Source organism: Perca flavescens, chromosome 12 (assembly GCF_004354835.1).
Source record: "Perca flavescens isolate YP-PL-M2 chromosome 12, PFLA_1.0, whole genome shotgun sequence".
NCBI classification, from domain to species: domain Eukaryota; kingdom Metazoa; phylum Chordata; class Actinopteri; order Perciformes; family Percidae; genus Perca; species Perca flavescens.
In genome coordinates this window covers 21754965-21782676 of record NC_041342.1, presented here as the reverse complement: position 1 = coordinate 21782676, position 27712 = coordinate 21754965, and the positions used below count along the sequence as shown (strand labels likewise).

General features: G+C 40.5%; 1 protein-coding gene across 1 annotated transcript in view; it reads left to right on the top strand.

Annotated features, from left to right (window-relative positions):
* Window positions 1-5250: 5250 nt before the first annotated feature.
* Window positions 5251-27712, top strand: part of st6galnac5a (ST6 (alpha-N-acetyl-neuraminyl-2,3-beta-galactosyl-1,3)-N-acetylgalactosaminide alpha-2,6-sialyltransferase 5a) — a 56779-nt gene continuing 34317 nt past the window's right edge. The window contains exons 1-3 of the mRNA XM_028593811.1: window positions 5251-5523; window positions 6059-6243; window positions 6937-7146. Coding sequence (XP_028449612.1) covers window positions 6229-6243; window positions 6937-7146 — 225 coding nt within the window. The 5' untranslated portion in view covers window positions 5251-5523; window positions 6059-6228. The remainder of the gene's footprint in view (window positions 5524-6058; window positions 6244-6936; window positions 7147-27712) is intronic.

Below are 27712 nucleotides of genomic sequence, written 5' to 3'. Positions count from 1 at the left end.
TCAGTAGGGAGCTCATTTTACTATTGTGGAGCCAGGACAGCAAACAGTCGTGACTTTGCAGAGCAGTTACTAGGACCCCCTTCGTGGTGAGCGAGTAGCAAGCTGATTGGCAGTAGAAGAGCATAGTGGATGGGGCTGAGCCTTTCACAGCATGATAGGCAAGTACCAGTGTCCGGGAGCCAGTGCAGGGTGCAGAGAAGCGGGGTAATGTGAGAAGTTAAAGTTAAAGGACCATACCAGAGTTTTTGCATGTTTTAGTTCCTTAAAGAGGAGCTGTGCCAATTTCACATACAGGTCTTGGAGAGCACTACTGCATATGACAAAAGTTGTATAAGTGACGTAACTTGAGGCGTCTGTTGGGGGCGGGGTGCAAAGTTAGAAAGAACTGAGTGTACCAGACCTCTGTAGCCCACTCATCATCTCTGCTCGAGGCTGCTTATATATTTTTTATATACTGGTAATCGTAGATTTACTGTCTTGGTGTTTGGGGTTGTTGGTTTGTCAAAACAAACAATTAGAATTTTAATTGAAATTGTTTTATTTCATTTTAAAAACAAGAAATTGCTCAGTAATTAAAATTTTGAGCATGGAAGTTTATTTTTTTTTATTTATTTTTGTAAAAATAATTTCAACTCAAAGGTCTACTTACTAGCTGGGAAGCAGTGAAAGTCATTGACCAGGACAAAGGAGAAAGATCATTGAGGACATTCACATCCAACGTCAGAGACCATCATTTATGACAGACAAGGGTAATTATCTCCTCCCCATGAATGTTATCATATGATCAAAGTTCCAAACTTAGTTCACCAAACACCGTCATATGTGGTTGAAAGCCTAGAGAAAAGCCAGTGAGTAGACTTTTGAGTTGAGATTATTTAATTTCTCCTTTTTTAAAGTAATGGAAGCAATACTAAGGGAAGGAATAGTCAGAAAACAAGCACTAAATGATGCTTAATTTATACGTGTCACATAAAGTTGAGGTTAATGTAGGCGTTTGGAAAACACAGCTACTAAGGTGCCAATTATTACCCCCTACATTATGTGGATGTCATTTTCATTTCCACTATTTGAAGCCCTAAAATGCTTTACTATATTGGTGACTATTGTTGAGGCATGCAAATCTATTTTTTCTACCTTTCTGGCTGCCATTGTTTCCATTAATTTGTCAAAATGTGAAAATTAATTAGCCGACCCAAAACCTTTTAAATTAGCTTGAGTTGTATAATCCATCACAGTGAATATGCTGCCTCCATTAATTTGGTGAGAGCTACATCTTTCCCTTTGTGGTAAAGCAGGTGTAAGTGCAGACTGACGTAAAAAGTCAAACACAACAATGGCAAATTATCAACTCATAAAGTTGTTGTGTTGGCTAAGTTGTTAGTAGTTGTTTTCAAAGTGTCTGCTAACTGATTTGCCATAAATAAAAAACTAAACAGATGGAAATAAATGGACCAATTAGAAAGCAGTGGCTGCCAGGAAGGAAGACACATCTCTTTTTTAAATCCAAAAGACACCAAAATTATTTGCAAATTGGTTAAGTCACTACCCAATGTGAGTCGAGGGCAGATGTGAGTTGCACATGCTCAGATTTAAACGGTTTACAGCATAACGTGTCATACTGAAATTTGTGAAATCCATAAAATAATAAACTTTTCTCATTACAAACAATAACAGAAGATGGAAATCATTTCAAAAACGTTTTAGCTATCTATGATTGTTTGTTTGCTAACTTTAGCTCAAAACGCCATTCAAGTGACAGCCTTTGTTGTGTTTGATTGCTAACTTGTAGCCAGCAGTGAACAAACTATGTAGGTCCATTTTTATTGTATTGACATTACAGAAGTCTCTTGTTGGCATCTTATAGGCTACTTGTCGCAAAGTGAAGCATGCGCAACTCACATCTGCACTCGACTGACATCGGGTAGTGACAGGTTATCAGTAATACAAAAATGGGTGTGATTTTGGTGACTCTTGTGATCCTTTAAATCTCACTGTGTGTTCAGTCCTCTGGGATGTGTGGGAAAAAAAAGGAATTCCCACTTACATTTTGTGTAATACAATAACGACTACTCCTCTTGTGTATATTGTGTGTTGCTCATTCCCCCCAAACGGGACAGCCAGTGAGCCTCCATTAAAACAGGCCTCCTCATTTGTTACTGGACCCAGGGGTAATGAACGGGGTGAATTGGATGTACTCTCTAATTATGGAAAGGACAAAAAGCCAGTCAGATTCCCTTGTCAAGGTCCCTCTCCTGCAGCACCATGGGGAGCAGCTTTCACTCATAAATCAGATCTGCAGAGGATTAGAGAACATAAAAGGGAGAAATATAGCACCATGTAGACCCTAGACAATCAACCATGTAACGGCCTGCGACAGGCAATAGGTAGGTGGCGGAGCCCTCCATTTTGTTATAGGTATCGTAAACACCTGCTGATCAGTCTCCATCACTGTCCACATGCTCAGCATCAGCAGCAGCCATCTTTCACAGTAACCTGCCCCATCATTATCATCATCACCTGATCATCAGCTGGCCCTGATGATCAGGCGCTGCTCTGTGAGCGCCGTAACCTCAGTGTTACAAGGCCCATTAACATTGATCAACATGCTGCTGCTACTGCTGGTATGTTGGGTTGCTTGCATGGTGATTGCATTTTAAATTTGTATGACTCCTCACGGCCTGATGTTTTTGGAGCGTTGAGCCGCAAACGCAGCAGTGATCTGCACTGGCCCCTCATGAATACTCATAGTAAAACTTGTTTTAAAAATGACTTGAGTTAAAGTTCACTAAAACCATAGTTATTTGGGGATTTTGTGCACATTCTTTTCTTTTTCTTCATTCTTTTCCCATCGGGAAAACATTGTGTGCTTGAAAAGCAGCGGTAAAAGAGCGATTACTCCAGCAAAATTACAAGCACAGACTTTTAACAGCCCATAGAAAACAAAAAGCATGGTTACTTCTGACTTCTCTATTTCTGTCTTTATAACAGTTGCCTCAAAATCACACTGGAGGCTTGATCCTTTTATCTTACAACAGAGTCATGCATTAATGTTTAAACACCAGCATATCATTCAAGCTGTAGTGGTCATAGTACTGTATTTTCTTTCATTTAAATCCTTTTTGAAGTGTTACATGTAAATACCATACTTAATACTCATTAGAATATAGAAGCATTCACTAAATCTGTGTTTGCGAGGTTGTGTTAGGCACAGCCACTTCATGTTCATATTATATTTAAAATTAGAATTCATTTTAGTTTCCAATTTTATCCTACTCCTGTTGAGGGACTTTAAATAAAAATGAGCCGTTTACTAACTCTAGGGGAATTAAGGTGCAGGTGTTGCTATGTAGAAGCCCTGTTTTCTACTAAATGCTTGTTCAACTTTTGGTACACTCATCCTGTTTCCCAAGAATTCTGAATGTAAAAAACATGGCTGTGTTCTCTTTTAAACTGTATGTTTGGTCATTGTGTAGCTCGGGCATATTACAGTTTTATGTTAAAAATATTATCTGGGTTTTACTCTACTTTACTCTGCAGCCACAATTTAAATGTATAAACACATAAATATGTGAAGTACACATACATTAAGTATGCAAGTTACCTCTAAAAATGCCTGTTATTGCCTATTTACAAATTTCCTTAATATTCCCAGAGCCACATGCCCTTTCACTGTCCTTAGGTAAGTGCACACTTCAAAGACGGCTTTTCTTTGAAACCTTTTTTTTTTCTGATGTGCAGCTGTTGTTATTGTTGTTGTTGAGCCTTCCAACCTTACGCTGTGTTATCGCACATTATTCCCCCGTGACTCTGATGGCGACACTGATGTGGATTATCGCCTCTGGGAAGTCTCTCGTGCATCTCCCATGATAACCTGTTTTTTTTGTTTTTTTTCATAAGCAGATTATACACAATCACTGGCAAATGGGGGTGAAACACATAGCCCCTCCACTCCAGATGTAACGCATTGTTATATGTGGTTTAACTGTCCATTGTGTGTTGGGTTGATGTGCTGAGGAAATACATGGAGGCACAAAAACATGACGCAAAATAAGTGAACCAAAATATAACAAGAAACTCAACAAAACCCAGGATCATGTGTATGTTTGGGTAGATACCGAATGTGTGAATGTCTACACATGCATGCATGCACATTTATGCACGTATATCAGAGTTATGTATATTTTATTTAAAAAAAACTTTTTGCAGAACTATATGGCGCTGTCTCAACACAAACAGTTGTGATTTCCCCTCAAAAAGTCCTCAAAAAGGTCTCTGTGCATGTTCCTGCTATTTTGGTTTTGGTTGTATCTCGCTGCTGCTCTGTGAAGCCCTTTGAACTTTGTTTTGAAAAATATGCTGTAGCTTATATAAAGTGTTTTAATATTTATGCAAAACTGCTGTTGCTACTGCTTGAAACATTAATTGCATCACTTTCAGAATGCCACACAGAGTTTAGAGCTGCAAATTTAAAAGTTTTAAAGAGGTGGCTATTTGTTGTTCCAGTGTGACTAGCATAAAACACATAGCTATTTATTGTGCTACTGTATATGTGAACATATAGAGGACTTTGATACATAGTTAGAGTAGGCTACAGCACACACAGACACACAGGATATGCATACACCACCAACAATGAAAAAGGCGCAGCAGATTCAGCCCCAGAGTATGCTGCAATACTGTTGATCCAACCATATAAAACAATGATGTTCATGTTTTATGGATTCAACACTGAAAATTATTTTGAAGCTGAAATCCATAATGTTTGTTTAGCCAATGAAAAGATAGGCTATCAGTACGGTACTTTCAGTACTGCAAGCAAGCAAACAAACCTTATTCATAACAGCACTTTATGATACAAAGACAAAACCAAGAGAATTAAGTGTACAATCCAATAAATACAAGAGAAAACTGGGCAGATTCAAGAAGATGTAGGACTAAAAGCTGTTAAACTGATGTTCAAGTTTCGATGCATTAACAGCAGTAATATTGTATGTAAGTATATTTATTGTTAGTTAAACTGTCTGGTAGTGTTATGGTTTTGGTGTCTTGTCTTATTTTGGTAGTCTGTTTTGTGCTCTGTTTCCTGTTTTATTTTGACGGTCTTGTTTTTTGTCTTGTCTTGTTGGTTATCTTTCTGTCTTGTGTTTTCCCGCCTTTTTTGATTACTCTGCCCAGCCTAATGTGTTTCACCTGTTTCCCAGCCCTTGTGTCACCTGTCTTGTGTTAGCTCATTACCCTCTGTATTTAGTCTTGGTGTTCCCCTTGCCTAGTGTCAGATCATTGTTTGTATGTTTCTGTGTGTGCCTGTCGTGTCTCCCGGTGTTAGTTCGTGTCTGTTTTTTTTGCTCCATGGATTTCCTTTTGTTTCATTTTTGGTATTGTTGTTTTTGCCTGCTGCTGCGCTCAGGACTTCCTTGGTTTCTTTTTGTGTTTCATCATTAAATCCTCGTTTTCAACTTACCCCTGCCTGCCTGCCTGCTCTCTGCATTTTGGGTCCGCCTTTCCCTGCTACACCCTTAACCGGTAGTTTTGTAACCATACATTTTATTTTACAAGCTGATTATATGCTTTGTATGAAAAAAAAAATTAATTTCTTAAGTCTAGCTGTCAAATAAATGTAGTCCAGTAAAAAGCATAATATTTACTTGTGAAATGTATGAAGTTGCAAAAACTAAAGTAAAAGTTCAAGTAGCCTGCTTCAAATGTGTACAGTACAGTACTTGAGTAAAACTACCTGCTTAAATTTCACCTCTCTGATTAACAGACTCAGTTTTTGGCTGCGCTCCAGGATATCCTCGCTGTTGTTTAACTTCTCTTGGATTCTTAATCCACCTCAGATTGTAGCGTCCGTCCATATACTCTAGAGTAATGCAAGCAGAGATTTCCATCAAATATTACTCAGCAGGAAATAACCATTAAACAAAACGGCCTTATCACCCTCTTGCAGCTATAGTCTCTTTAATTAACTGCGCCTCCACTCCTCAGCCCCTCAAACTCGGGGGGCGTTAAGACCCAGCAGAGCTACAATAGTGAACATCTGTCGCCTCGGTCTCCACAGTATGAATTGCGCCTGGGCTCCAGTCTGAAGGCACACAGGCAGCGGCAGGCAGGCTGGCACAGCGCGGACGGACTGGAGTGGTATTCGGGATGCGAACAGATGCCGCTGGACTATGAAGAAAAGTGGAGTCAACCGCACTGAGCCGCAGCGATAAGACAGCGCGCTGCAAAATGAAGACACCTATGGTAAAGGTTTCTGTTATGATGTAGCCCTATTGGGAAACTGTTTGTGCTGGCTTTTACATCCAGCATTGTTCAGTGAAGTGCGCTCCGATCGCCATAACGCTGCTGTGTGCACTCTGTCGGATCAAAAGATTAAGATCTGAACAATAGGCATCCAGCTGTGCCTTCTGTTCAGCACTAAACTCTGGATTTTCCCCCCCCTTAAAATTATACACTATGGAGCACAGCGCGCCGGGTGTTTGCTTTTCCTGCCTTTAGTGCATGCATGGTTTCTCTTTAATATTTCTTGTTGTGAAAATAAAGTATGCAGATAATAAACAAAATGAACAAAACAAATCAAAAGTGTTATCGTTTGCATCTGTGCTATAATATGGCTTTACCAGGAAGCTCAGACTGCACATTTTGACTTACAAGATCAAGATATCGATATGAACTTTTACTTTATCGCGTACCGTGCAGGTTATGTAGGCTCCTGAACGCAGCTGAGCATTAAAATGCAAACATAAAGATTATCATAGTCAAAACTATGTCCAAGCCCTTAAATTAATTAGATAACTTTTTAAAGTTTTGGTCGCACGTGACATGACATGATCGATGCAGCAGCTGGCTGCCTCTCATCTCTCGTTAGGTGCAGCCTAAACTCAGTGCGGTGCAACAGGAATAATTAGTCCGCATCTGTTTGTGTCTTTGTGTCAGCGCCATGGGATAGCCGTGCTCCTCGTGCTTCTCCTGTGCGCCAGCTTGTTCCTCGTGTACAACGGCAGCTTCAACGGCGCTTCCAGGGACGCTAACGACACGCGCATCCGACAGCATGAACAGCTGCGGCGGCCCACTGAAGCCTCCGTCAGGGTGGCCAAGCCTCACCCCCCAGTCCTCCAGGGATACAGTGGCATCATCGACCATAAGGTAAACAGATGTGTTTGTGTGTTTCTGTCCCACAATGCTGGAAGGGGGCGGACGAATGGCTTCAACATGTTTGGCTAATGCGCTGCAAAGCCTTTGAAGGTGAAGCCAGTTTGATATTTTCCTCTTAAGAAACCCATTTGCGCACTGCATCGCCACTTTACACACACACACACACACGTCACCCATGTCTAATGACTGGGCCGTTTCAGGAATAAGGAGTCTAACCCTGATCTCGGAGTTGATTTACCCTGAGATGGAAAACTCTTGAGTTTTCGGTTCCAGAAAAGCTGATTTGAGTTGGTTCAATCAACTCAGTAGGTTGACTCAGAGTTAAGAGAGTGCACCACCACAATAAAAAGGCAGCATGAATTGAGCCATGACACTACGATTCACCATGGCAACAACCACAAACAAATCGGTCGGCATACTTTAACTACTCATGCTCACATACAGCAAGTTTGAATATATAATATTTTGTTTAAAAAAGCAACACTGCTGCTGCAAAATAGCGAGAATTGGTGTGGAAGGAAATTGCTCCTCGAGTCAATGTGTAAGCTCTAATATAGTGTATTCATTTCATATTTAATTACAGGTAGACCTACAATATTACTGGTGACAACTGGAATGGTATTACACCTATAATTTCATTTTGGTGCAATCCTGCGTGCGAAAAAGTAAACTACTACTAATCCCATTCTGAGGTTGCAGCACCATGTCATTAACAGAATTATAATTTATAATCATTTAATTCTTTTTAATGGTTCTCACTGGTTTGTGTCCAGGGAACACTACAAAAACGTTTAAAAAACGTTTCAGAGCGAGGCACACTTTTCTGACTGCTCTGCGTTTGCAAAAACAACACACATAAACAATCTGCTGGGATGTAAAATCATGTCCACGATGGGTGACGTTAGTGATATGAGGACGGATAAGGTATCTACATATCTGATGGACTGTGAAGAAAAACGCTACCTCTCACTAGTTATCTGGAAATTGAAATACATCTAGTCGGGCCTGTGTCAGAGGGAGGAGACTGAGAGAAACTCAAGGGGCGTTTCCCAATCTGTGTTCTTCTATTGACTTGTGTTCCTGTGTCCCTGTGAAACGTCATCTCGTGTTGCCAAAGTACAGTCCCAATACACAAGTTCGCATTTCGCCAAGAACAGTTAAAATTCCCGGATGTATTCTTGACACGCCCATTTTCCGAGGATACATCGGTTGGTAACTTGTATGAACTTCGCAGCACCTGTATCCCAACATTCATTTCGGCATTCAGTGATGGATGGATTTTTAGTACATAGACAGCCCAAAATAAAAAAATTGACAATTTGCTCCAAAGTTTTCGGAGTTTTCGGAGCTCCATAAAATGACGCGCCCGCCAGCTTACGCCTGCCGGGGCCGCTTGCTCGGCGCTCGGACAGACACACTCGGAGACCCCCCCCACACACACACACACACACACACACACACACACACACACACACGCACACACTCGGAGACCCCGCTGTAGGACCCCGGAGGTGGGGGTCCGGTTCCGTAAATTTATTTTTCCGTTTTGGATCGTTTGTGTAAATATCACAACACATGTGGTTAACTGTCTTTTCGGAGTTAAACTCAAACACACACACACACACACACACACACACACACACACACACACACACACACACACACACACACACACACACACACAGGAGAGCTACCTATACCAGATAGACTAATAATATACAGTCTGAGATACACGCGTTTCTTTTCGGTGTATTTGTTTTCTGATTTATTAGAAGTTGAGTTTCAGTCTGTATGATAAATGAACAGTTGTACATAAAGTCTTAACCTGCTATGACATGTTATGTAGACTAAAGGGGAGACACCAACCTTTTATAATTTTAATTTCTAATTTACATCTCCCTGGGCATATACAGTGCACTACAATAATATAGAAATGATAATTCCACAACACTAATAGGAACATATAGGACACACCAGTGCATATGCCTATTTATTTGTTTAATTTAAACTTACTTAAACTTATATGCTAATAATAGTAGGGATCGCGTTCCACTCTTTTGAATAAGTAAGGGGTGTTTGAGCTAAACCATAAACAATAAAATTAAAGCTCAATTAGCTTAATTTTTCAATATTATTGCAATAGTTGTAGCATTATGAGGTTTTCTTGTCCGGAGATTGTTTTAATACAAAGTGGTTATATTGTTGTGGCTTTCATTTCTAGCTGATATTTTGGAGCCTTGCAGGTAGCCTCTGTGCTGGGGGTGTTGAGCAATAACAGGAAGAAGGCATCGTCTCAAACTGTTAACAGCGTTTTCTGTGCTTGTGAACTTGCGAGTTAATTCTTCCAAGAACAACCAGCAAGAACGTTCTCCCCAAGAACACAAGTCCGTAGTTTGCATTTTTGGTATTGAGAAACGCCCAAGGTTTATTGAAGAAAACCTGCTCCTGACCAGGTTAGGTTCACAGGCTCAGTTACCATAGTAACTGACTCTGAGGTTAAATTACCTACCTTTCTGAAACGGGCTGGAGTTACCCCTCTTTCTCAGGTTTAAATAACCTCCCTTTCTGAAACAGAAAACCCAGAGTTGCCCTCATATCAGGGTTAACAAACTCAGTTTTCACTAAACCTGCTTTCTGAAACGGGCCCCAGCAGTCATCTATCTGCACAGCTCTTTAGAGAGCGCCTCGCCCCTCTGTCATTTATCACCATTTTCTCTAGCACCATGTTGCGCCACACTCAATACCGACCTGTCGTTACTAATAACAGCTTAGGCTACTAATGAAATCCTTGGCTGCATTCTTATGCTCTAATTGGTACGCCCAGGAGACCTGCAGCTAGGTGAACCCTGACGTCACAGCAGGGGTGTATTGACTTCCATCTATTAACCAAGCCAGGAGAAAACAATCAATGTGAGTACTGGGGAGTGAAGGCATTGCAAGTAAAGCAGACCTAATCATCTTGTAAATTATTTTTTTTATGTAACATATAAGATGGCGTGCTTCTCTGCAGGCAATTTGGTTGATGGGTTGTTGGGTGGTTTGTGTAGTGATCTGCACCACTGAGCCAAATGTTGAATACAACAGTTCTCCAACTGACAAAATGAGTCCCAGAATGAATGTCTCTTTGTTGTAGTTTTCTGGCTCTTTGTAGTCAACTTGTGTGTGTTTGTAATTGTTTTGCATCTCTTTAGCCATTTTGTGTCTCTTTTTAGCCATTTTTTGTTTCTTTGTAGTTGTCTTGCATCTCTCTGGAGTTAGTTTCAAGGAAACTGTTTGCTGTTGCAAACTTGCTTTAACTCATCAGATTATGTCACACGTTGTTTTGCATACAAGTAATTTGACAATCTCCTCCCAGCTCTTAGAATAGGCTGTTGCTGTGTGGATGAGACAAATAAGCAGCATGAACATGGTTCAGCTGGACAGATTTAAAAGTAAACGCATTGTTCGGGTACGTCATAAAAAGTAGTCTTGTTGGAAAATGAACTTTTGCTAAATTAAACACCTTTGGGTCTAGAGAGTCACTTAATCTTGTGACAAAGTAATGCAGGTTGGCAACAGAAGGTGTAACTTATTCATTAAAATAAATCTCATTGGCGCAAAAACCAACCAGTGTGGAAACCTCTAATGTTGATGACTGTGAAAAGTTCAGCTGGCAGAGTTTTCTCAGGAGAAAATGCTGCCGATCTGTCCACTTACAGTATGTTTCCATTTTGAGTCACTCTGCTCTAGTCTCACATTGCCAGACCTTCCTCTACAGTGCTGCGGAAGAGGGTCTGGCAAGTCCACAGCATTCTGGGATGGGAGAAAAACGTGTTCTGGTTTATTGGCATTTCTTTAAACCAATCACAATCGTCTTGGGCGGAGCTAAGTGCCGCACGGAGCAATGGCGCCTCTGCAAAATACTCTTGGGAAGGAACTTGTTTTGGTGGAATGTGTACGTTCAAAGGTTGTTTTAGTCGTGCAACAGAAAACTCAGATTGCATAGATAGTCTAGCTAGCTGTCTCAATTTACCCTGCAGAAAGAGGAGCAGAAGGTAACGGACATCCGGCCAAAATTAAGGACTTACGGCGGAATTTCCGGGGCACCTGAACAATCCCAGAAGTGGAACATCGTAGATATATACTACTCCGCTCTGTAGGAAATGCATGCTGTTGATGTGCACAGTGAATTCACAGTTCACTTTATGTATGCCATACTGTACTTAACTGGCACATATAGTCATGGCGATTTAAGGTCTATGTGTAACATTTTCACTTTTTTTTATTTTAAAGCTGCTAAAGGGCAGAAACTCAGGCAGCCAAATACACAAAATGAACATTATTATTATTACTGACATTACAAACATGTATTAATTTAGCAGAAATCTGACTACTCACTGCTGTACTAGTAGTAGTTTTTATCTGTCTGTGTATCTAAAAGTTGAGTTTAAGACCTTGAAAGCGAGGATGTTTTTGGTAATTAAAGTTTGGGGGAATTTTATACCTTACAGAGATGGTAGAGAGATGACCGGAAACAATGCAGTAAAGGTCCCCAGCTGGGTGAAAACCGGGGACGTTGAGGTTCAGAGTTGGCGCCTTAAACCCTAGGCAACCAGGGTGCCCAGAAAATAGAGGGTATTTAGTCCTGAGGCATAAAACTTTGTAAGGTGTGGGTTAGGCTTTTGGTTATGCATATAGCGATGAAGGTGAAGGTTAGAATTAAGTGCAAATGATACATTCTATGTCTGCACAGCCACAAGGGTCCACATGGACTGTCTCGCATGCAGTTTGACAATAATCACTGTCCTAACAATAATGTGTCAACATGCCTCCTTATGCAGACACCCATTGTAGTATAAACAGAAAATGCATGAACATCGGCTGCATGTTCATGTCTGCATTGGGGGATATCTCAATTTTTTCCAACTGGCCACCGTCGCAATTATGATAAACATTTCGCATGCATTCATCTTTCCACCTCTTCCTAATTTGGTTTAAATATTTGGTTTAAGCTGATGTTTTTGCAGAGCCTGTTTGGACTCTATTATAGAGCTGTGTGTAGTGCAATTGGTCTCCAGATCTCAGTAATTTAGTTGGTGTTTGATTGGTAAGATTTTTGTCATAGCCAATAGGAGCCATATGCCTGAAACAGAAGTTTTCATTTAAGTGTGTAAACGTAAAATTTTGTAACACTGTTTATAAATGGGATGTAGATGATGGACGTGGTGTGGGACAGAACTATACAATCCAGTCCAATATTTATCCTGAGTTGCAGTCAATATGCCAGAAGCAGTTTTAGCTTTTGGTCTTGGAATCAAAATTATTGCACAGCTAAGTCTCAGAGTTCTGTCAGAAGTTGAGCAATGCACAAATATTAAGCGAGTCATTCATATTTAAAGACAGCTGACGGGGCACACAGCAGCATTTTTTTATCTCACTAGCTGAAATGCCAATATTCAGTGACAGTGTATGTTTTGATTTGATGAGGATTTGTCTGTAATGCGTCCGTAAACCCAGCTTTCGATGAGAATTGATTTCCCCTCTCTGACGGGAGCAGCAGAGCATCATAAGTAAACCACCAATTTATTTTTTTCTCTTGGCAATAAACTTATTGACATTTCAGCGACAAGGGACATCAATTAGGGCCATGGCTCCACTGAACATCATTTATGCTTCTTCAAACCTGCTATTATGTCACCCTTCACATTCTGCCACCGCAAGCTGCAATCAATACTCTATGATTCGAATGCACTTTGCTACTACAGCATGTGGAAGTGCATAATGCAGTCCAACCTTCAAATACTTTGCAGTCAGTTTTCTGAGACATTGTGTCCCGCCTGACAACATGAATGAGTTTTCTTTGTACATATCGAGAAGTGAAAAGGTTTTTGGCCTTGCCTCGCATTTGTTCTCCTGCAGTGCTTAATGATTGGAGTTTGGAAAAAAACCTCTGACATGAACATTTGTCTTCATCTTTGCTTGCTGACCTCTCTGCCATATTGATCTTTCCAAGATATCAGCTGGCTGGCGTGCAGGGTGCACTGCCAGTCAGCCTTCGACCATTTCACTTTATCTTCCACCAGAGTATTAAACTCATAGCAACCCAGCAAACCTTTCGAAGTCTGTAAGGTTTCTGCAGACTTCTGGCCAAGATGCAAAAACATTTGCAAGAACATTGAAAATCCTGCTTGAGAATTTTTTTCTCAGCGGGTTATGAACCAAATTTTTGTAAGTAACAGACCATATTTATGTATTTTAAATCCTGTGTACTATGCAACATGTTTGATTTAGGTCAGAATGAAGGGTAATTTATTTCTAGTTATGCAGCAGCATTGGTTGGCCTGGACACGTGAAGACTGTAGGAGGAGGAGGAAGGTCAAGATAAGGAAGCAGAGAAAGAAACTTGGGAAGGAGATGAAAAGGTAAAGAAACTCTTGAATAGTAAGGCAAAGAGAATGAGAGAAGAGGACAAAGCTAGGAAAATATAAGGACGGAGAGAATGATAAAAGAGAATATAGGACCCGGAAAAGGTTCAGCCGCGAGAATGAGACTAGAGAGGGAAAGAAGCAGAAACCAAGAGCGAAAGAGAGTGTTAAATCCCAAGGGGTTCCCTTTCTTCTAGCAGTATCCTCTGTTTTATTTTGTCAGTGAGGAGGAGGAGGAGGACAGGAAACCACTCTTGCCCGTCTCTCTGTGGAGATGTGAGGAAGAGCCAGTGTAACCATCTCCCTCTGATTGCCTCTCTGACATCGTTATCATGCAGATTCCTAACAGATATCCTGTGAGACAGGTGGAGGAAAAGTAATGGAGGAGATTGTGGTGCAGACGAGAGGAGTCTTATCAAACATGAGAGGGCACCCTGCCACATGTCATGCTGGAAAAGGATGAACTTCAATGACTTTTCCTATCTAACAAGACACAAGATGTTTAATATCATTTGACAGTCAAACCTTTGGCTTCTTAAATAATAAGACTCCTATGTACTCCTATAGAAACTTTTGCAGGTATTTGGTCGTAGGGAAAAGTTAAACCTGCTAGAGGAAAAGTCAGGGAATCACCAAAGTGATTAAAATCCCTCCTGATGTCTGTGGAAAATTCATTTTCAAAATTCATGGCAATCCATCCAATAGTTGATAACATTTAACACCAAAACAAAAATGTCAATCTCATGATGGCATTAGAGGAAAAGTGAGGGTATCACCAAAGTTATGATGATTCATTCTCTGGGAACCATGAATGTCTGAACCATGTGCTAACTCATTCATTTAGTAGATGTTGAGATATTTCACAGAATAATTGAAAGCTTTGATCCACTGGTGGCCCTAGGTGAAAAGTCAGATGTTCACCAAAGTTTGTATGATTAATCCTCCAGGAACCATGATTGTTCCAAATATCATGGCAAGCCATCCAATAATTGTTGAGATATTTCACTCTGTGTGCTTATGTGTGCGGACTTGTGTATGTGGACTTGTGTGTGTGAGGTCTGTCTTTTTGTTTTGTACCACTTGGAGTTTTAAATTACAACACAAACTGCACGTAACATTAGCGCCAGATAACTTTTTATGCAGAGACCTTGTTAGAATACTAAAAATGCTCTGTTTTGACTGATGAGAAAAGAATGGTGGTTTCGTTATGCAACAGTGGTCCCAATTGGGGCATAGTCTTGGATTTCAACTTATCTCCTGTGCATTCTGCTCCCGCCAAACATAAAACAGCTTCAGGCTCTTTCCAATGCAGGCCTGGAAAGCAATTATGGATGAAGAGTGGGAGAGGGGCACTGCCTCCCGATAAGCATTCCCTCGACAGAGTAATCTCACACTTGGTGACTTTTGGCATTCTGTGGTTAGGGAATCACTGGTGAAGTCATACATTTTCATCATAAAGGAAGAGTAGGGAAATTTCTTAACCGTGTGTCATGAGCTGAATGGTGATTTCATGCCTCTCCGTGTTTTAACCTTTGGTGCTCGGTAAGCTGTAGCCTGTGGAGCACTCTCCTTATTTGGCTCCTACAAGACCTGTGAAGGATCTGAAAACGTTAAACTATGATAAATTGATGATACTTTTTGGTACAATATCAGTAGATAGATGACGAGCTGCCACCCCCCTTCTGCATCGTTTAGAGTGAATGCAAAGAGGCGGCCGGCAGAAAGCATCGCAATGAAACCCAATTTCTTTGCTTTTCCTTCCTCTGGCTCTACAAACCTACAAGGCGGGCTACGTTACTCGGCTCTTTAGACGTGATTAATGAGCATGTCCTCAATGGTGGTGCTGAGGAATGATCAACTTGTATTTTGGTGTAATCTCTTTCTGTATGCCTTGAGCACTCCCCTTGCCCCCAGATTAGAAACGTATTGGATACTGGGTTTAGCTGTGTTAAAGTTGGCAAAGTTTTGTTGTAAAAAAAAAAAAGAAATGACAAAGTAAAAGAGGAAACCTTAGAAGACAGAAACAACTTGCTGTAGCCTTGATGTGTTTTGCTGATGTGACATGCTGTAAATTTCTGCCTGCATGATGGTCTGCCTAAAGTCGAAACAGTCCCTATTACAGACCGGACTTTGATGTATATCCCACCCCCCATAATTGTGGAGACAGTGTCATGGTTGTCCATCGAAGGTTCTTTGGTCTCCCGCTCTCACTGACGAGCCCTCTCATTACACCTCCAGTGGTATTGAGGAGTAAGCATTTTTTCCTGTACTTTATACAGAGCTGCTGATGCAGATGCTTAAGGGCTCACTGAATGGTTTACGGAGTATGAAACTGATGTAAATATTATGTTATGGCCATCATAATCACCAGAGCTCAACTAAGTTGAACAGAGACATTTTAGCATGACATGTTAGACACCAAATGGTCATCCCTCAAGTAGACTTCAGAGACTTGTTGAATCTGTGCTGAGGAGCATTTAAGCTGTTCTAAAGGCTGGTGACCTGACTTTACTGATACCCCATATACACCTAGCCACTTTGTGCATCTTAAGTAGATGAGATAGCTATTAGATCTCAAACAAGCAAAGTATAAAAGCATCAAAGAAGCATTTGACGTGGAACGCTATCACACTTCCCTTTATCGCCTCATTGGACTAACTTTGTGGATACTATTGTGTGCGTGCATCAATAAGTAAGTCTGATAACGATGTTATGTAGGATTTATGAATGTACGTTAGCAACAGTAGACTAATTCACGAGGGTGCTATTTTATGTGTGAGCTAATACTGCACATCTGTTCATGTGCAGAGTTATGTTTCTGTTTATTGAATGCGTTATTCAGTGCCCCCGGGCGATGACGACGAGATCATCGTCCATCACAACGTTTTACTGTAAACATTGTCAACTGCCAATTTAGGGGACATCGCCCAACCCTACCCACCTGTGAGGTGGATGGATTATCTCGGATTTGTGAACAATATTTGAGAGAAATAAGCCTTTTGTGTACATAGAAAAAGTCTTTGATCTTTGAGTTCAGCTCATGAAAAATGGGGGCAAAAACAAAAGTGTTGCATTTATAATTTTGTTCAGTATAATACATTTACACATAGAGACACATGTAGTGAAGGTTAACGGAGAGTCAATCAGGCTGGAGTAATCTTTCCTTGTTGTTTCGTCTCTTTTCTAAAAACACACTGTCTCCATTACTGCCCCAGCAGAGTTGTTAGTGTAGTTCTGCAGTGAACAAAGACAGTAGAGGAAAGTGGTAATTTGAGCAGTGTGGAGGATAGAATTTGTCCGTACAGCTTATCACACTGTGTCAATTATTGTGGAAGGCGGGTGTGAGACTGTTGGTTTCAGACAGTATATTTTAGCCTGCAGATACAGCACCTCTCAGCCCAAACATCCTGCAGAATTAGGGAGGTTTGTATACATTGTATACATTGCAGTTTGCCTAAGATTTTACCTTCATTAAGAACTTGGACACACCTCAGCAATAGCAAGTGGGTCACAGTGACATGTAGGTCAACAGTGGAAGTTTCCATGATTGTCAGTATGACTAAATTGATTTTAGGCAGAAGGCACAGAGTGCAGTTGATGTTTAACACTCACATACTCAACACAATCTCATCAATTGCCTGCAGTTAAAAAATAGAATAGATATGTGAAGTAGGCGAAGCCGCTGGTCCCAGAAGTGTTTTTCCCCATTATGTATTCCTGTTTCAAATTATTTTTTTCAACATCTTCAGTGTTACTTCACATCGAAACACAGGACTCTCCTGGATAATGTATTGACCATATAGGTTTGTTTTATGATTTACAGGTTTTAAATCCATCATGGCAGAAGGTCTAAATACAATACCCATGAAAGCTCGGCTGCTGTTGCCATTGAGAAGAAGCCAGTTAGAGGCATGAATCAAAGCAGTAGCCATTTGAAAATGCTCAATTGTTGTATTTGTTGACCAAACATGGCGCTATAGTTGTTAAATTCATTTCAAATGTACGCAGAATTGTCAGCAACACTGTAATCTTTAGCTTTCACTCGCTGTTGGCTGTGCTTGTCACAGAGTTTTAAGTTATGTGACTAGATTTTTTTTGGCGAAATGCACCTAATTACATATAGATGCTATATGAGTCTGGGCCGGCATTGCCTGTACACGGCTCTCACCTCTGACATCACAAGCAAATATGGAGGTGGAAATGGGGAGGGCCAACAGTTTCAAAAGGAGGGGCCAGCTCAGATTACAACACACACAGAGGGAGTGTGACTTAATTCTCTGCTCAGGACACCATTATGCAATTATATCTTTACATAACAAATAGTTGTTTGCTGCTATATTAATGTTTAGAATGTCGTATACAGCACCTTAACATCTCCCCTGAAGTTTCTATGGACACAATTACGTACATACGCTCAACTTTTTTATCAAGCAGCAGTTTCTCTTTTGGACTGATGCTCCAACTAAGAGTTTAATGCTGTTCCAAGCCGTAGAGCTTGAATCGCTTATGAATCGCGCAAGACATTTTTTTATGGGAAGAAATAAATGGGACTTTTACTTATGGAACCAGGGGCTCCTGAAAAAAAATTGTTATTCTGTTTAAAGCTTAATCTTAACTGCAAGAAATCTAAAAGTCCCAAAATCCAGGTTGCATTGAAAAACCTGTGTAATAAGAAAAAGCTCACCACAGCCTTTTTCACTTGTTCCTTGATGTGCTATAAAAAGATTATGAGATGAATTTGAATACTTGACACAGTTAGAGGACACACTCAGTGTGTTTTTGTGCACAGCAGTAACCAGGGTTATGGTCTTACCCTATTCCAGTTCTCCCCGTATACTTGAACAGGGAAGAATGATGGGAGTAACTCTACCTCCGGTACAGTAGGTGGCGCTCTGTGACAACTGGTCAGAATAAAGCTTTTTATTCCGGTTGACCTACTGCGCCTGCAGCGGGCTAGTCGGTCCCTCCACTTCTTTGCCGAGACACAGCGCTGACAGCCCCAGTGATGGACAATGTGTTTAGCAATTGTCTGGTGTCCGCTGCTGTCTGGTGTGGAGTGAAGCAATTGATCTGGGCAACGCTGTTGCGTTGTATCATAGCAAAGGTTTGTTTCTCCACAGCGCTGATGATTATTTCCAGGTCAAAAACCACTGCAGCTGAGTGGGGAGGGACAAACATAACCTATGGAGCATGTGCAAACGTGTAACCTGAACTTAGCCCGGTTCTGTATACATGCATAAATACCCTGGTTACTAAATGAGTTATCTAGGTCTGTTAACGAGGGTATGAGAACTCTGGATAAGGTGTTTACATGTTGTTTGAGAAACCGGGGTATTGCCTTAACCCGAATATAATCGTGTTTTGTTTTTTGAAACTGCATGTAAATACATTGAAAGTAACTAAAATAAACCCTTCTACACAGTTCTGGTTCTTGTTATAAGCTACCTCTGAGTCAGACAACCTTCAACACGTATTTCAGGGCTGCACAAACATTTATCACCCAAGAAAAAGTATTGTTGTTGAGTCCTTGTTCTGTCCTCTGTTGTGCATCTGCACAGCAAAAATAACCTCTGCTGAACAAACAACATATACAACAATAAGCCTAAGCCTGACAGCTTCTTTGTAGAATCAATGCTTTGAGATCATAAACTCAAAATCAAGTGTGATTCGTGTTTATTACCGTATGAGACAGGTTGCTTTAACTTTTTTGTAATTAAATAATGAAATTATTTGTTTGCCAGCCATTCAAAAACTGAACTTAAATGATTTCCTCATTAAAAATTTTGCAACAGCACTTGTCTATCTTTCTATTTGTGCCAGCAGGGATTCACTTTTTATTTATGGAGGAACTCCTTTGAAACTTCTGCCTCGTCTCAAACTGAAGTTATTTGCAGTCAAGATAAACAAAAGGAACTATGAGTGAAGTTGCTTCAATGCTTGTTAACCTTCAGTTGTTTCTTTCGAAGCGCTCTGCTTTGGTTAATAGAAGTTCAGACGTGGTCCCTAAACAACCCAAACTCCTCCACAATCACTGTTAATGCTTTAAAAACTCCACAAAGTTAAGTTTCAAAACAATTTAATCAGAAGGTTGACTGTTCAATCCCTTGCTTCTCCTGTCCGCATGTCGAAGTGTCCTTGAGCAAGACACTACACTTGCTGTGTGTGTGTGTGTGTGTGTGTGTGTGTGTGTGTGTGTGTGTGTGTGTGTGTGTGTGTGTGTGTGTGTGTGTGTGTGTGTGTGTGTGTGTGTGTGTGTGTGTGTGTGTGTGTGTGTGTGTGTGTGTGTGTGTGTGTGTGTGTGTGTGTCAGTCAAATTGTAAAGCACTTAGTCCGTTATGTTAGAAAGGCACTGTATAGATGCTGTCCATTTACCAATTCCAACAATAACACTGAGCTGGGAGAAAAGTTTTGACATGACAAAAATAACACTGAAAACACAAATTTTTACAGTGAAAAAAATGATGTAAAGACAGCTGGCTACAGCTAATAAAATGAACAGAAATTAACAGATGCAGAGGCTCATTTCAGAAATGCAAAAGAGTATCTGTCTATTTATGAGCCGAAGATGACTCAATTTCCTCGGCTCATAATTGCAGTGTTAATTCCGTCCTCCATCATCATCTCGTTAATAATGCAATGAAAGCCTTGATGATGATGATAGCATCAGATGCTCAGCTAATAACAGAGGAACTGTATCAACTGCACAGGCTCATGACCAAAACCTACTATCCCGATATAGATCATTGCGTATCTTGATGACTATATACAGTATATCCCCTATAGCATGTTTCTGGTAATACAATAAATAGTATGAAATAACCACATGGTAAAAAAAAGTATAGGCCTACTCTTGTGTGAATTAAATACTTGACAAATGAATAGTACTGAGTATTTTCTTATTTTTAAAGCGCTTTAGTGCAAAATGAAAATGACGTGCAAGGATCGTCGTCCAAATGACGTAAATATTGCTGTAACGCAGTCCGGCCGCTGGTTTTTCAACATTGCGATAGAAACAATATAGAAAAATATATATGATTTCACTAAGAAGCAAAGATTTGAGAAAAGTCCAAATAACGAACACATATTTGTGAAGCAATTTTCTTCTTTCCTTCATTAGTCATCTCACAACCCCTCAAATGAATATTGTGACCCATTGGAGAGGGCCATGCCCCATGTTGGATACCGCTAAAACAAAAATGCTGCTTACACATTGATGTCTCCATATTAACAATCTAATATATCACAAACGGGACATTTTTCTCAGCACTATGTCTGTGTGATGCTCACCTTTCCTTCAGAGTGCAGTAACGTGAAAAGGGCTGACCGGGGCTCATTAGCAGATAAAACAGTGTGGCAGCAGCTACCAGACAGAAGGCTTAGCATACATGTGCACATTGTTTGTGTTTTTATGAATTCCTGCTAGGCACAATACACCCAGGATTAGACTAATACGCATGATGTTTGTGGGGGAGGCTCATCACCTTGGTGAAAAACTGAGAAAACCTCCAAACAGCCATTTACTGAGGAATTATTTCTCTCGTTGTGAAGATCAACATGTGTGAATGTAACGCTCACTTGCATGTTCCTAATCACCAGTTTGGCTATTATCACATCTCAGGTGCTTACCCATTAAGTAAATGAATAGGCATTACTTTGGCAATAAACATTAGCATTGTGATTAATTTCTTTACCGTTTTCCTATTAAATATCGGAGTCTGGGAACGCAGCAGAATTTTTTTAAATGAGCTCTTCTAGTTCCAGTTGGCCACACTGGGAATTTGTTTCATCATGCAGATGGGTATAGATGTTGTTAGTCATTTTAGTTTGCATACCCAGTGGTGGAAGACAAATTCAGATCATTAAAAGTACTGCATTAAACATTAAAAAGTAAAAGTACATGAAAATGATCAGCAAAATGTACCTCAAGTATCAAAAGTAAAAGTTCTTATTCTGCAGAAAAATTGTCCCTGTGACCCTTGTTATATTTTACATTATGTTGTTACTCCAGAAGTATTTGTGCAGTTGTAGCTGCTCGAGGTGGAGCTAGTTTTAACTGATTAATATACAGTTAGGTAGTTCAGTCCAGCAATTTCCAATATAGGAGTCGGCCCCCTCAAAAGAGTCACAAGATAAATCTGAGGGGTCATGAGAAGATTAATGGGAGAGGGAAAAAAACAAAGTTCTGATACACAAAGGACTTTTCTTTTCTTTTAAATATTGGATAATATTACCTCCTTCAGGCCTAAAATTGTTAAAATGAAACCATGTAAGAAGTATAGAGTAGAAATGTGTCTTTTGGTGAAAGTGTTAACAAAAAGTTCTGCTTCATAAATTTGTATTCATTTTTGGACTTTTTTTCTAGCACAAATTTTAACCAAATTTCCGAACGACACAATCTTCTGAACATAGCCATACTGAGAAATACAGAGAAAGTTGTTTGATAGTCTTAATTAGCTTTGTAGCAACTCATTTGACAATAGTTTGAATGTAACAGACATTCATTAATATCAAAAAGTTACGCACGAAAGCTCTAATCTATAACAGTGTATTGTATTTTATAAGCTTATAATGGTTTTTTGCAAAATCTTAGTCCATGTCAAAATGTCAAAATGTGGAGGAGTAAAAAATGCAATATTTCCCTCTAAATTAGAGTTTAGTTTACTAAGCACAGTTCTTGAATAAATGTAATGAGTTAGTTGAGGTACTTTCCACCACAGACATACTGTAGACACAAGCACTGAGAGATTGAAAGACTCTCACACTCACGTGTCCTGCTTGCCAATATGAAATCTGTCGCCTCCCAGGAGATTCTTCCTGCTTGACGAGTGTTGTCACTGGCAGCTGGTGTTTTACACACACACACACACACACACACACACACACACACACACACACCTCTCTTTTTGGCTACTGTCTCTCATTATCCTCTGCTCCAGCACATAATGGACAATCTCCAACTAGAATATTTAATGTTAAATGTTTTCAGAGGGAAGCAGAGCTTTCCTTCATATAGGGACTGTAGTATTGTCGACGTATTATTGATGTCTTCTTTTTGTTTTTTTGGGCATGTTATATTGTGAGAACACAACAGTAATTGCTCCTTTGGGATTTAGCTTGACTGGATTTATTACACACGCACTTCAAGATTTAACAGCCAGTCTCCAGTCTGGAAAAAGAAGTTTCTTGCGTTGGTGTGAAAATTGCCTGTTCGCCCTTGTTCATAACAAACTTGTCATCTCGAGTTTGATGGTTAACAGTTCGCCTGAGTTCCATATTTAAATTTCCTCCCGCTGTCCCTACCCATGCATATATTCGCCTTCACGCTAGGATTTCACACGCTGCACCTTTATCTTTCAGTTTCATTTTCAACTCGCCGTATCTTGTGTATAAATGGTACTTTTTGCAGTGCAGGGGTGGACGTGATGTGAACCTGAAATAGTGGGGCACACTTAGTGCTCAGACCTCTGAGTCATTACTCTCACCAGACTTCTCTTAACAAGATCATCTTCTCGTTATCGATTCAGTCCGTTGTTTACCACGTCGTGCCAGGTGATAACCATCAGTCCCAGCAACTGATCTGATCTAAGAGGATTATGAGAACATATCAGCCCATCACATCAATAAACGGTGTGATGATGAAGGCGGCTGCAAGTTCACTTGTGAGAAATGTGAAATCTTCCTCAAGCGCTGTTGTCAGGTATCTGGATGTGGTCAGGAGGAAAAATCCTGCAGATGCTTTAATATTGTTGGCGAGGCTGCGGCTTAGTGCTGGCATAATGACCTTATCAGATATCATAACTTCGGTGCGGCTGTTCATTTCACACTTTTCCGTCATCAAAGGATGCCCCTGAAATCCCTCTAATGTCTCTCTGAAGGCCATGGCCTACATTTCTTGGTCTCCAAAGTGCTTCTTTCTCTGACAGCCACTCCTTTTTCTTGTTCCTCTTTTTCATCTATCAGATTGCCTTTCATGTTCCTTCCCTCCTCAGCCCGCCTCTGTCATGCTCTCCCCCTCTCTCTTTGTCTTTTACCCATCTTTCTGCCTCCCTCTCTCTTTCTAATGTCCCTCTGTCATTTCCTCCTGGCTTTTTCCTTCTCCAACTTCTCTACTCGCCACCTCCTGCTGCAATTTCAGAGAAAAAAGATGAGATTCTTTGACCTGGTAAATTGCACCTCATTTTTTGTATTCATGCCAAGGCAATCATTCCTACAGGGATGTGTCTGTGTGGTCCTCATAGCAGTAGCTCTATCCTCCTCTATCTGGGTGGAGGTTATAGGAACATGCAGTGGCTGCACCATTGTACAGTTTGCACCAGCAGCAAGCAGGCTGATATGGAGCCAATTAAGGCAAAGCAGTGTGTGTTGTAACAAGCTGCAATCCAATTGTCTTCACACTCCCACTGGCTTGACACGTAAGGCTGCCTGCGTCCAGTCGCTCTAGCAGCTCATACTAATAGAAACTCACAGCAAGTGTTTTCCTCTCCGGGTCAACCACACTGGACAAGGAGGAGGTTCACGTTTTTATCTGGGAGAAAAGCGAGCGAAAGAAACAAGATGCAGCATTCTTCTTTTCACCTTGCAGGTGGTGAGGAGAGTTAAGATTTAATGACACAGTCCTGCCTTCAAGGCAGAGTTGCGCTGCATAGGATCTGAAGAGGTGTTTGTGATACAAGGGCATTTTAGATTGGGTTAGCAGTGCAGCGGAGTAGAGTGTGAGACAGAAACGAAGCTGTGGATTAAGTGTGGGTGGACACTTGTATAATAAATAAAATGCAGCTCTGTATATTACAAGTTTTAGCGGTCAAGTTTTGTTGAGGCAGTGTCACAGAAATTATGCAATAACTTTGTGGTCAACTTTGAGGACATAGACTGTGGTGTTTTTGCATTTTATTGTATTCTATACATGTTGTTGTGTCACTGCAAATACAGTAATTCTAAAAAAGCAGTTCCCAAAATGTTTTTCTTGTAACTTCTTTATATGAAGCAATGTCTTCTTATTGTGAGCTTTAGTCATAAGTTGGATGCATATAAAGTTGTGAGCAGTTCATTCGACATTTTCACTTATCAGATTATTTCACTTAGACATCGATCATTATTAGAGGTCAAGAAGTAAAACTAGATTAATTAGCATGAAAAAATGCTAATATTAGAGAAAAGCTAGAAAGGTAAGTGTATTTTGTGTCCATCAGAACTAAGTTTTTTTTTCTTGTTTCCTGTCCTTGTTTACTGTGTTAGAGCGAATCTGCAGTTTGTGTGGTGGAGTGATACTGTACAAAACAGTGTTGTTGTTGTTGTTACAATAATTATTTTTCCATCTCCAAACACAGTGCATCAGTGTTTCCACTGCCAAACTCTGATCTGCAAGTCTGCTGGAGATCGCACTGAGAATCAATAAGAAACGGTGTAAATACTTGCAGGTGTAATGTACCTTGAGACGTTTTGTAGATGCATAAACACGATGAGCTACTTTCACCTTTGCTGAACATAAAACATGCTTGATTGTTTTTTTTTTTCTCATTATTTGCATGACCACGAGAGGTTGCTTGTCAGAAAAAAACGTAACCACATGTTTTGAATATAAGAAACGACAAGTAGTTTAGTCTAGTTTTTGTACCAGACTGAATTGTCCTTGATACATGTAGGGAAACTACAAATGTCAAACGTTTCCAAACCAAACTGATATTAATCCTGAGTGTGATTTCACTTCATTTCAACTAATTGGACAGCCAACAGTCAACTTTGGTACACTTAAAGGAACACGCCGACTTATTGGGAATTTAGCTTATTCACCGTAACCCCCAGAGTAAGACAAGTCGATACATACCATTCTCATCTCTGTGCGTGCTGTAACGCTGTCTGACGGTTCCAGCATTAGCTTAGCCTAGCACAGATCCTGCAGGTAACTGGTTCCAACTAGCCTACTGCTCCGAATTGTGACAAAAGTGACAAAATAACGCCAACATGTTCCTATTTATGTGTTATTTGTATAGTCACAGCGTGTACAAAAAACAACATAACATGAGACACAGCCATCTTCTAACAGTAAACAAACCGGGAACTATATTGTCAGACAGGCTTGCTGCGAGCATATCACTCCGCCCAAGTACTATATTCTTCCGCCTGAGAATATAGTTCCCGGTTTGTTTACAGTTAGATGGCTGTGTGTCATGTTACGTTGTTTTTTTGTACACACTGACTCTACAAATCACACCATGTAAATAGGAACATGTTGGCGTTATTTTGTCACTTATTCGGAGCAGTAGGATTACTGGAGCTGCTGCTGGAGCCGTCAGACAGCCTTACAGCACGCACGGAGATAAGAAGGGTATGTATCGACTTGTCTTACTCTGGGGGTTACGGTGAATAAGCTAAATTCCCAATAAGTCGGCGTGTTCCTTTTAAAAAGGGCACTTCGAGAGAGGATGAATTTTATGAACACTCTGTTGCTATTGTTATATTGATTTAATACTGGTAATCAATTTGTCAATTGGAAGTCTTACTGCTAATAAAATGGTGGTTGTTTATATGTGGCTCTAGTTTATTTGACCTTAGGTAACCAGCCAATTTATCCATTAAAGGTGCAATATATAATACTGACAGCTAGTGTTTAAAATAGTTACTGCAGAACATTGTTATTTATTTAGAATATTTTACACTGACAGAAATTAACTAAAAATCAAACCTCTCCCTCTCTCCTCCGCTCTCTGTCAACATGCAGAGAGGACAGATAAGCTTGCGCTTACGCGATCTCAGGTACCGAAATTTGGCACCGTTTAATTTTACGTGAACCAATACTCTGTAATACCGACATGATTAGGTCGGTACTGGTAAAAGTACAGGGTTCGGTACCCAACCCTAGTTGACACACAGGCCAAAACACAAACGGAAATTTCAAAAGGAGAAAATACTGGCATTAGCATTGTTGTCAGAAAAGATAGCATATTTCCTTAATATCTGACGCATTGGGGTCAGTTTTGGATTTATTAAAGGAAATATATTACATATTGGACATTTTAAGTTTGCGCTGCCATTGACAGCTGCATCGTAACTATTTCGTTTTACACACCACTTTAAAACTTGTTTACCTATGTTTTAGTCTCCTGCTCAGGCTACAACAGTCCTCTATTTTCTGCCCTTTCTATAAATGAACAAAAACAACATGAGGTTCTGGTTTACAGACTGCTGAACTGTCCCTTACATTTGGGAGGCATTACTGAATTTTTCTGGTTGTGAGTTTGATCGCCGTTTTTGTTCAGAAATGTCTAGTCAGTGTGTGTGTGTGTGTGTGTGTGTGTGTGTGTGTGTGTGTGTGTGTGTGTGTGTGTGTGTGTGTGTGTGTGTGTGTGTGTGTGTGTGTGTGTGTGTGTGTGTGTGTGTGTGTGTGTGTGTGTGTGTTAGACTCGGTTTGATGTCCTGCAAACTGTTGCATCCCACTCCAATGGCCGTACACTTTTACTTTGATCACAGGCGCACGTTAAATGTCCACTCTGAAGAGCGATCTGTGTTTCTCTCTTCACACACACACACACACACACACACACACACACACACACACACGTTATGAAGAGCCCTCTTTACATTCCCACTTGCTTTGAAGATCAGAGCTTTGGCCGCCAATCTCTCCTGTTCTTCAGATGCTCTGGATGTTATCAGCTCTTGTTTCAACCTGTGCACCCCCACCCCCCCTGCCAGATCATCAGCCATGTATAAAAAAAAAAAAATAACTCTCTCTACCGCCATCAATTAACTTTCATTAGTCTCTTTTTAGGCCAGATGCTAATTTGGCATCTAAACTCTAGTAGTCTGGGTAGATAATTGCCCTCCATCAAAGATGTCTTCTTTTTCAAGGTGCTCACAGAAAACTCTGCCCTAATTAAGACCAGAGTGTCGGAGCAGCAGGAGCTGTCAACCTGGAGTACCACTGCTGATCGCTGGAATCCCTAATTGCCCCTGTTTCGATATCCACTCACCCTTTCTCTTCCTCCTCCTCCTCTTCATTAGTTCTCCGCAGCCCTCGCTCCCCACCTCAGCTCTCTCTAATGGCCGGCGGTCAAACATGCATGCCGGACAAACGGCTCCAAACAAGCCCTCCTCTATCGACTCTACCCAGCAGCACTCAGCCTGTGTACTCATCAGCACAGTAGAAGCAGGTC